The sequence below is a fragment of the Trachinotus anak genome, unplaced genomic scaffold (genome assembly GCF_046630095.1).
Source record: "Trachinotus anak isolate AG129_WGS33_773 ecotype Australia unplaced genomic scaffold, CSIRO_AGI_Tana_v1 ptg000013l, whole genome shotgun sequence".
Taxonomy (NCBI): Eukaryota; Metazoa; Chordata; class Actinopteri; order Carangiformes; family Carangidae; genus Trachinotus; species Trachinotus anak.
Genome location: NW_027273864.1, coordinates 22,320,715 through 22,331,302, shown reverse-complemented (window position 1 = coordinate 22,331,302; position 10,588 = coordinate 22,320,715). Strand labels below are relative to the sequence as shown.

Sequence of the window (10,588 nt, the reverse complement as noted above, 5' to 3'; positions counted from 1 at the left end):
TGGGCCTAACAGGTTATTTAGAACAATGTAGACACCGCGAAATACTAAAGATAGTTTTTAAAACTACACAAAAATTAGCCAGACATATTACACAGGTGGTTTAAATGCTTGTATAATCTCTGTGTGTACAGCAGTGTGAGGTGAGACAAAGACAAAGTGATGTCTATATACAGTAGCCTACACAAATTCTGGGTTTAACCTATACATAATAAGAATAACTTACGTATAATAACATAATGGTCTTGCCTCACTACCTTGTGTGAATTTCTAGCACCACCTGGTGAAATTTCCAGCCAATTGATTTCAGTGTTGCACAATATAAACTGATAATATAATAATATAATATAAAATTGTATAAACTGATTATAGGCGGGACAACTGAACCTAATACTGGTGACACATTTTTCTTTTGCTTGTTGTAATGTTTCTGACATTCAGTGTGTGTCTCTGCATGAAAATAACAAACTGTCAAACTTATGTTATTATAAATTATATATCACAGTGTTCATGTTGGTTAGAAATGATCCCTGATTTTTATGAGCTATGGAAAAGTTTGAGTATTTGTTAGACCAATGGAGACAAACTCTAACTAAAACCAAAATATGAAAATCACCAACAAGTTTTCACATGTATCATCGTTCACATTCATCAAATAAACCATATATCATGATATGGTTTCCCATCCTTGTAACTCAGAATGTAGCTATTTTTTCATGGCAAAGCTTGATAGATGTTTCCTCTATTTGTGTCTGCAAGAAGTTGATCACTGCAACACTTTTTCTGATAGTATGATTTGTTTATTTAGCCTCTGATGATTAACAGCATCCATAAATAACAGCATCAAAATTAACAAACAATATTATATTTATACAGTAAATTTTACTGCACAGTTTCAATATTTTCTCTCACATTGTTTAAAAGTGTCAAGCAGACATTACAAAGGAAAAAAATACTTTTACATGGCAGATCATGCACATATAAATATAATAACTGCAACATCAAATCATTACATTACCAATGCAGATAAGGAAAATGGGTATTTTGAAAGGCAAAATATTTATATCTTAAGTCAACCTCTGCCCTGCGTCAAAATGACACAAAATGACATAAAAAGGCTGATGACTTTGAAGACATTTCTTCAAAGACATCACAAGTTACACACTCTTTGAAGGACGAGGTAGTACCAGCTTCAGCCCGATATCAACCACACAGGAAGGCATGTAAGAGAGGGGGATCCAGAGAAGCTTGGCATCCCAGCCGGCGCTGTATCTGGTGCGTGGGTAGGCGGCTGTGAGAGCGTGCTCCATGCAGTTGGTCACCTTGGTGAGGTCAGTGTCGCAGACAGCAGTCATGATCAAACGCTGGACCTTGATGTCTGAAAAGAAATATCACATGCAAAAGCAGATGAATAGATTTTTTTCTCACCACCTAAAAATGTACGTGCTGTATATTGAATGAGATTCATGATGTGACATTTTGACAAGACACAATGAAACTTAACCCTTAATTTACATATTTTTTAAAAGATGATTTCCATATTTTTTGTGCTCATTTATGAAGGCAACTTTCTATAGAAAATAAGCAGAGAAATCACATTTAATTGTGACTATAAAGCTCATGCTATAATTGAAAAACTCAGTAATTTTCAGTAGAAGAATGGGATGGGAAGAATCAGTCAAAAATCACAGTCATGAAACAGACATGGTATGTTCTATGGCAAATTAATGCTAACTTCTATTTTGCAGTGACCATCAGTCTACTTTACTTACACTTATCGAGGTACTTGTCTCCATAGGTTGCTTGGACTTCAGGGCTGAGCTGGTTCCATAAGCGATGCAGCTCCCTCTCGATGGGGTCGAGGCTTGTCACTGCAGTCTTGAAAAACCCTGGCTCAATGATGCACACGTTGACTCCAAAGTAGTTTATATCTCTCCTGGATACAGAAAACACATGTTCATACACAAACACAAAGCTTTAAATAAGTTTGAGTACCACCTTCCAACAAGTTACCCTTTGTAATGGTTTTATAAGTTGTAACTAATGGCTTTATTAATGGTAAATAAATTATATGTCATTAATAGGAACCATGTTTGGGTTGCCAGAATGCCATCAATGTTGGTAATCCACAAATAAAAACCTTTTACACTTTCTTAATAAGCCATCAAGTTGCGGTTACACATGTTGATAAGCAGTTAATAATTACATTTAAGTCAAAATTCTTCAGAGGTTTGGTCAGAAGTGGTTCATTTGAGGGTAAAGGGTTAAATGGCTGTCCTTCTCCTGTTGCCAACCTGGCAACTGAGAAAGGACAGTAGGGGTACTGGTTTTATAATAAGCTCAGCTAAATTAAATCTTTGAGAAGCAGTGAGGAAGACCAATATTCTTCCCTGTCTGATCTTATCAGCCAATATTTGTCTGTCTGGCATATATTTTGCTGAGGCAAAGGGTTTTGTGTTTTAGTGCAGTTTTTGGATGGAATATGTTTTATTGCTCTAAATGTATTTAATGGTTTGTATTTTATAGCACTGAAAATGTTCACTGTCTGCACACCAAATGCCCCCTCTGGGCAAATTAAGATTGTGACTGTTTGTCCTTATAGTCAGAATATACTGTATTATATACAGAGTGATGCATACAGAGTGCCACAGTATGTGCGTATCAAATGCTGCTGCGGTCGTAGGTCTTACCTGAGGCAGTCAGAGAAGGACTCCACTGCAAACTTGGAGATGCAGTATCCACCACCGTTTGCAGCCACTCTACCCAGTACTGATGCTACGTTTACAATACGGCCACGAGCCTTTTTGATGAGGGGCAGGAAAGTCATCGTCATGGCGATCACTCCATTCATGTTGACTTTCAGTGTGCTCTGGAAATCCTCCACTTTCATCCACTCTGTAGGGCCCATGGGTAATGAGCGTCCAGCATTGTTCACAATACCCCAAAGCCCTACAGAGGAAATGAAAGACAAACAGGGGAAGAAGATCATTTGTGTCAGAGACATGCCTTTAATTGACAGAGTCATCTCATATTTGAATAACGCAAATCATCTCTCACCCTTCTCGCCAACCTCCTTCTTGGTAAACTCCATGGCTTTCTGGATGCTGTCCTGACTGGTCACATCCAGCAGGACAGTCTTCAAATGAGGGCCTGCAACTCGCTTCAGATCATCAGCTCCCTTTTCTGTGAGACAGCCAGCCAGCACACGAAAACCCTTTCGATCGAGCTTCTTACACAGCAAGTTTCCAAACCCAGAGTCACAGCCGGTAACAAAGACATACTTGTCAGTGATGTCCTCAATCTCCAGGCTGTCTCGGTACAGCCACACAATGACCCACAGCACCACAAAGGTAGCACTGATATACAACCAAGCACTCTCCCTGTAAGAGGAGAGACAGGAGAGTTTATAACAACAGAAAGACATGGATTTCACTCTTTGAAAATATTCTCTGAGTGTAATCTTGTTGGTTAAAAGGTTAGCCTACAGCTGTCAAATTATTGGAAAACTGTACAGTGGTGTAGCATTGGCATTTCTTACCCTAAAAGGTCATAGACGAACTGTGTATCCATGCTGCCTTCGGGATTAGAAGTGGGTTTTTGGTCACCTGGAGGAGTTTGTGCTTGCTGAAAAAACATGTTGCACAAATGTTAATAGGTACTGACATGGCAAACTTCCAGATCTTATGTTCTGGGTATGGAATAGAAAGCAGAAATAGACAGACTAATTTTAGGAATTCCCATAATCAAATCTCTACTCTATTTCATTATGATGTAGGGTCTTGTTGAAGTATTGTGCTGATTTGTTGAACCTGTTCACTGAGAGCCTTAGCAGAAGAGGTGCTTGTAATACAGAACTGCTTTGGGCACATGAGAAATCTTTGGATAATACTCTTATGGAAGAAAGAAAGGTATTTGTGAGGGAACGAGACCCAAGGAGGAGGGGGTGCATTGTTTTGAAGCATAATTTTAATGCCCGTGACGGAGCTGCTTAAGCTGCTCATTGCTGAAAACCAATTAGTTTTCAGGCTTATTAGTGAGAAAAATACAAACTTCTGTGGGTTATACTATCCACGATATCAAAATTGTCTGCAACTTTAATTAGATACTGTACCCATACTGTTGCTGGTTATTTAAAACATAAAGGATCCTGTCATGTTACAGCTCAGGTTAAGAATATTAAATTTAGTTTCACAACACTAGTGAATACATGTTGAGAAAAATACCAGAATACTTCAAATATTTGTTTAAATCAATACATATAATATACAATATATAGATAATTTATATATTAGTAACCAAACTTGAAACCATCTTACTCTTTGCTGTAAGGTTTTGTTAGATACATTTAAACTATTACTGAATTACTTTGATTTAATTTCAATTGAATGTATTTGCAACAGGAAATTGTGACTGTCACCATCATTACAGAGGTTCATGTAAAAATTAAAACAAACAAACAGAAAACAAACAAACAAAAACAGACCCAAAGCATGTGTGACAAAAAAGTCATTTGTGGTAATTCAATGGTGAAAGAGATATTTATATAAAGACTGTATTATCCTACCTTTTCCTCTTTTTGAGAAGTGATGGATCTCCACAAGTTATCCGTCCTCTTCCCTTTCCCTTTCTGCTTATTCTTCTGTCTTAACTCAGAGAGGCTGGTCAGAGAGAGGCTTTATTCCTGTGGTTTATCCCTTAAGACAAGTCCGCAATTGGTAATCCCCAATCCGTAACCATTTGGTTTGTACATGTGTGTATTTATGAAAAAAAGGGGGTTGGATTTACAGAAAATACTGAGAATTTTCGGTGCAGTAAATTAACTTTGATGTCAAAGGACTTCTTTTTGGTATTCCAACTTCTCACAGTGCATTATCCACTTTCAATTTACATTTGATTCTTTCAAGTATTCTTGCCAATATATTTTCAGAACCTAGCGGTTCTCAGGGTATACATGCCTAAGTACTTTATGTGTTAAGACTGTTAATACAAACTTATGATAATCCCACATGTTAAAGCACTGTGTACCCTTAAAAACATGTCTATAATCTTGTTGGCTCTTGGAGTTCACTGACCTATTATATCAGTTTTTAAGCTCAAAAAAATGTAGGCTGTATACTCTGGAAGTGGTTTCCTATGTTATTAGGATGCATGTCTTGAGACTATTCAGTCTATATTGCAGAAATGGAGGCTACAAACAAGAAGTGGTTATTATACTGTAAATTATATTGTGGCTTGTCAATATAATGTTTCAACAAAACCCAGGTGCGACAAGGAAAAGTGTTTTGTACAAATGTGACTTGCTCCAGGACTGCAGCCTCCATAAAACCCTACAAGTAAATGTTAGACTATTTCTGGTTAAATGTTGGCTTAAATAAATATATTTTATATTTAGACTGTGAGTGTGAAGCAAACCTCCTTTTTACAGAACAAGCATATCTCTGTTCCCTGTTATGTACTAACTGAAGCATCAAGTCTGTTACCTGGTCACGATCCTAATAGTGTGCAGTGAATTGAAGTGTAATTAGTTACAAACCACACCTGCAGTTACGTGAGCGAACTCAACAGCAACGTGCATCATGACACAACTTTCCTTTACGTCACACATTCCTTGAATTGAATCAGCCTACCCAGGCAAATATTTATCCCATTTTTGTATTTAGTGGTTCATGAGTAGTTCTGTTGCAAAACTTTCTCCATTAGACCTTGAATAACCTTTGGCCTTCTGCCATCTATTTTTGAAACAGCCATCAGCCAAAAATCTGTCCTTAACCAAATTAACATTCAATTTTTGCCTGCCCACAACTGACACCTACTGTCCATATGAACATCTTGACAAGAGGGTTTTGTAAGTAGCCTGCCCAAACTTCCCTCTTTCAAATGAGGCTGTTCATGCAGATTTTTCCACATCCTTCATTGAAGTGTTTTTCATAACAGCTGTTGTGAAGCCTTATGTATACACATACATATCTTACACATGCAAGGCTAAACCAAGAGGGTTCTTAATTTCCAAAGTGAAGGTCAAATGTCAAGCCTAGCTGTCCTCGATTCCACCCTCCTTGGATATCCATTACCTGGATGACTGAGAATTTTCATAGACATCTGTTGTTAACATACACTTTAGTGCTAAATTAAATTTATTTAGCCTTATTTCACAACACCGGATGGATTGTTAACCTTTATTAAAAATAATGTTCCATCATGAAATGGTAACAAAATTTAAAGTTGTCTAACAAAAACAGTACAGTCATCACTGTACACAGACATTGACATAGACATACAGGATTTAGGTGTCAGGTGCTGAAAATAAACTTTTCCAGAAAATGCTTTTAGGAGATACTATAGACAATAACAAGGGTGGCAATTTGTGGCCCCTTAAACCTATGATAAACATGTGAACTAAGGTTTTTATGCGTCACCTTCACAATTCCATACTGACATAGCATTTCTTTTTTCCATTTATTCAATTCATGTTTTTCATCAGTAGAAGTCACTACTAAACAGATTCTACATCTATTTCATTTTATACACAAGCATGATGTCTGAACAACTCCAGCTCATTCTGTGGTTTAACATTGTTCCTCACATGAGAACTTAAACAGTGATGCATATTGTGCAGTTTACTGTCAAATGCAACAGACGTTCAGCATTTCGCTGGACAAAGTAATCTTCGGCATTAGCCCACTCAGAGGGGCATGCAGATGAGCAAAGTCATTGCTGCTTGCATCTTTGCTGACATGAGCCGACTGGATTTCTGTTTCATTCCAGTGTGTTTAGTTTCAGCTGTAAATCTTTCATCATGTCTTCCCATGAAGTTTATGAGGAAGCAGACTGAGGCTGACCCTTGTGCACATACTCCAGAGCTGTGGCGATAGTCCTCATGTCCATCTCAATACTGCGGGCCCAGTTCTCCACATCACCAATTTCCTGTTCAAAACAGAGTACAAAAACAGAGTCAGTTGTTTCTGCCTTGTACATTTACCAGTCTACCCTATCATCAGGACCAGCAACAGACAAGCTATGAACATTTCCAAGCTTCCTTTCACCCTGTGAGATGACATGAGCTGGATAATTGCATTGATGAATTGCTGTTACCACCTGTCAAATCCGCTCAGATCTAGGACCTGTGTCAAGGCCCTTGCATGAAAGTAATCTGCTTTTAGTAAAGCTGATAAAGCATCTGTATGTTCTGATGAGTCACAGCAACTTTTGTGGCAATACTTCTATTTAGACAAGGTGCACTGTGGGATAGTTAAGTGCATTTATTTTAATATTTTTGATCTTAACATTGGATAATACAAGTCAGTGTAATGTAAGGGACAAATTTGAAATTTGGGACCAGATGTCTTTTAGAGAATCCAACTCTATTTATTATAAAAGCAGAGGCACCTCACAAGGTAATTTAACGGGTAAATTTACAGGCTCATAAAAAGAAAAAACTGTAAAGTATATATTTGCACCTGGCTGAAAACCCATCTTTTATTTTGTCTGTTAAAGAACTAGTTAATACTTTAAGATGTTTCTTCCTGATAAAGTGTATCCTACCTTTAGGGCCTGATTGAAACCCTCCACCATACTGATCCACTGAGCAGTTTGTTTGGAGAACTGGCTCGCCTGCACTTGGAGAGTCTTCACCTCATGGTCAAGCTTACGTTGGTTTACATATGCCTGAGCAACACTAAAATAAAAAAGAAACAACAATGACAAGCAGTATTGTTAATACGTGAAAATATAGTATTTCGTATACAAATATATATATATATATATATATATATATGCAAATGGCACGTGAGAGTGAATTTGCATTAAAAGCCTAAAGTCCTAACGATTCATTTGTCGATTTATAGTGAAAACATACTGTTACATTCAAAGTAGACTAAATCTTACCAAGTCACTTGAGGATTTTGGTCATAATCTTTTTCATAAAGGAACGGCACAACAATGGTCTTTGTATCCCACTCTTGTTCTTCAAGCTGATTGTCTTGGTTTCATCACAACTTTCACAATATTAACAATCTTAATGTACTATTTGCAGTTGTGTCACACATTGGAACAATTTTATCCTGCCAGGAATGTATTGCTTTCTTTTATTAGTTCGGAATGAGGTGTTGGAGGCGGGTACACTGGAGGCGTCATCTTGACTTTAATCTGCGAGAGAACCATGGTCCATGGTTCAACCTTGACGATCTATGCAGGTGACGTATGTCAGGATCTGGCATACTGTACATTCGCATTACCATCAAGGAACATGTTTGTATTACAGAAGAATTCTTCTGTACATAATATGTGATTGTATCAGAAGCTGGAGTATAGCCCTCATCTGCTGTCAGTGGATAAAAACAATGAGACTTTGCTGTAAACTCTGTAGGCTCTGTAAAACTTTACGTTCAGTAACAACATTAATTATCTATCCTCATGGAATATGCCATAGTACTAAAATGATTAGTCAATCAACGGAAAAGTAAGGTAATAACTCAGTTTAAGTCATTTTAAGCACACATTTGTAGCTCAGTCTTCTCAGATTTGAGTATGTACTGCACTGTCCTTTCTGTTTATTATGTTTTTAAGATGGATACCTTTAGCTTTTGGACTGTCTGATGGACTTAACATGCAATTTAAAGACATCAACTTGGACTCTGTTTTATTTTTGGTCTATTTGCTAATATTTCATTAAGTAAACCTAGAATGTAAACAGTAATTTTTACACCTCCAATAACACAATCGAAGCTAGCTATATATGCTGCTGATTCCCAGCTTCAAGTGAACTGATTTAAGTGCTGGCTTCTATTGTGTTGTGTTAGCAAAGAGGTAAGATGTAAGATAAAAATATACGGAGCTATGTAGCATATACTTTTCTCCGCGACATACTTGTTGAGAGTGGGCCAACAAATCCCGTCCCAACATGTTCAAATCCTCAGCCATCACTCCTACTACTACTGTGACTGGACAACAGCATCGCTTTCCTACCCAACGTTGAGGTGGTCTACCAGAGCTTCTGTTAAACAGGTGGCAGCAGCTATAGCTTCACGCCTGCGTCTCTCTGTGCAGGAAACAAAGTTAAAACAGACAAATCGTCAACACTGTGTGGAAAACGGGGGGCCTCATGACTGAGACAGAGCTTTGTTTTTAGCATCGGTTAGCATCACAGCTAGCCGGGGATAAGCAGTCACTTACCCTGCAGCTCCTTCCGCTCGTTTTGCTTCGCCTGGTGCTCCTTCAGTAGACGGGACAACATCTTTAGTGGTCGTTGGGATTATTAAGATATTGGTTTATCTTTTAGCTATCTGAATAACATGACGTTTACAGAGCCAGACGGTGGGGATGCTAACAGCTGACCAACGTAGCCGCTGTCACAAGACCCACCTCGATAATGTCACAGATGGGCGTGTCCAAAAATGGCGCCATCTGCCATCATCAATATGACGTTACTGTGATAGTGTTATTAATGAACACAACTAACAGTGTGCAAGTCACACATACAACACACAACACGACCGTAAGTACTGCAAGTGCCCTTTATTTTATCATTTTAATGTGAAAGTTTGTTTGATGGTGATGTCAGAAAAGTCATACCATTTTAGCCTTCAAAATAAAAGTTTGAAAAATTAAAAATAATACCTTTATTTATTACTGATACCACCACTATTACTTTTACTTAATTGTTTGTGATTATTTTTCTGTTGATTGACTAATTGATTGATCGACTACTCATTTCAGCTGTAATATAATTACAGAAACATATCCAATACTGTAGTTAAGACAAAAGACTGACAGCAAAAGCAAGAGTGGGAACAAAGGTAGCAAGACAAATATCTTCAGACAGGCTTTGGGCCTATCATTATTGATGTTATGACTAAGCACAGTGGCTATAAAAGATAAAAGATTCACAATATTTAACTGTTTTATAGACTGTGGAGTCTGGTAGCAAGTTCATTTACTCAAGTACTGTACTTAGGCACAATTTTGAGGCACTCCTGCTTTAATAGAATACCATTTATGCAATTCTGTATTTTTAACTCCACAACATTTCAGAGACAAATATTTAACTTTTTTCTCCACCACATATATTTCACAACTTTACTAGTTACTTTGAAGTAACTAGTAAAGTTAAAGTAGTTCTTTTACATACAAAGAGCAACTTAATATCAACTTAAACATAAAAGATGGTTAGTTGCAGAATAAACAAATAAACCTTATATGACACAATTAAAATTAGTTCCAACTTGAGTACAACAGCAAAATGCTGAAATGTCAGTAACGATTTTAATGGTTGATTTAATGATTGAATGATTACTTTCACTTTTGATACTTTAAATGCATTTTATATTTCTTTTTCATCTATCTTAAGTACAGTTTTTACGTCAATGGCAAACAGGCAATATCATTGAGAAAATCATTTTGTAAATAATATAAGAGACAACAATGTGTACAGTTTGACAAAATAATCCCAACTGGAGGTCTGATAGCTTTTCAAGTTTTTCACAACCATGACAGTGCAATGGATTAAATTTATATCAGCTACTTAGCCTACCAGTCAGCTCCATTAGACAGTCACCTTAGAGAGCAAACTGTGTGATTTTGTTGATAGCTCCAG

The 10,588-nt window shown here is 37.2% G+C and overlaps 2 protein-coding genes across 3 annotated transcripts; both read right to left on the bottom strand.

The window, feature by feature from the left end:
• Nucleotides 1-775: 775 nt before the first annotated feature.
• Nucleotides 776-4,681, bottom strand: rdh5 (retinol dehydrogenase 5 (11-cis/9-cis)). Of its 2 annotated transcripts, XM_071493910.1 has the most exons (6): nt 4,562-4,681; nt 3,536-3,621; nt 3,055-3,377; nt 2,688-2,946; nt 1,770-1,933; nt 776-1,375 (listed from the first exon to the last, which is right to left on the bottom strand). In XM_071493910.1, the coding sequence occupies exons 2-6, from the start codon at nt 3,565-3,567 to the stop codon at nt 1,155-1,157; spliced, it is 999 nt and encodes a 332-aa protein (XP_071350011.1). In that variant the 5' UTR covers nt 3,568-3,621; nt 4,562-4,681; the 3' UTR covers nt 776-1,154. The 2 variants fall into 2 exon arrangements, with proteins under 2 accessions (XP_071350011.1, XP_071350010.1); XM_071493909.1 differs by lacking the exon at nt 4,562-4,681 and having other exon boundaries at nt 1,024-1,375; nt 3,536-3,633.
• Nucleotides 4,682-6,159: 1,478 nt separating this feature from the next.
• bloc1s1 (biogenesis of lysosomal organelles complex-1, subunit 1) lies at nt 6,160-9,366 on the bottom strand. The gene is made up of 4 exons (XM_071493912.1): nt 9,169-9,366; nt 8,962-9,034; nt 7,540-7,672; nt 6,160-6,921 (listed from the first exon to the last, which is right to left on the bottom strand). Exons 1-4 carry the CDS (start codon nt 9,227-9,229, stop codon nt 6,811-6,813), a joined length of 378 nt encoding a protein of 125 aa, XP_071350013.1. The 5' UTR covers nt 9,230-9,366; the 3' UTR covers nt 6,160-6,810.
• Nucleotides 9,367-10,588: the final 1,222 nt, after the last annotated feature.

What these genes read in the sequence shown, in the direction of transcription:
- bloc1s1 (XM_071493912.1), bottom strand. Translation starts at nt 9,229, where the DNA reads ATGTTGTCCCGTCTACTGAAGGAGCACCAGGCGAAGCAAAACGAGCGG. An exon ending in CGAGCGGAAGGAGCTGCAGG is followed by an intron (nt 9,035 to 9,168) that starts GTAAGTGACTGC and finishes TTTCCTGCACAG; the next exon opens with AGAGACGCAGGCGTGAAGCT. An exon ending in GTAGACCACCTCAACGTTGG is followed by an intron (nt 7,673 to 8,961) that starts GTAGGAAAGCGA and finishes TTTTTATTTTAG; the next exon opens with TGTTGCTCAGGCATATGTAA.
- rdh5 (XM_071493909.1), bottom strand. Translation starts at nt 3,633, where the DNA reads ATGTTTTTTCAGCAAGCACAAACTCCTCCAGGTGACCAAAAACCCACT. An exon ending in TTCGTCTATGACCTTTTAGG is followed by an intron (nt 3,378 to 3,535) that starts GTAAGAAATGCC and finishes CTCCTCTTACAG; the next exon opens with GGAGAGTGCTTGGTTGTATA. An exon ending in GAAGGAGGTTGGCGAGAAGG is followed by an intron (nt 2,947 to 3,054) that starts GTGAGAGATGAT and finishes TTTCCTCTGTAG; the next exon opens with GGCTTTGGGGTATTGTGAAC.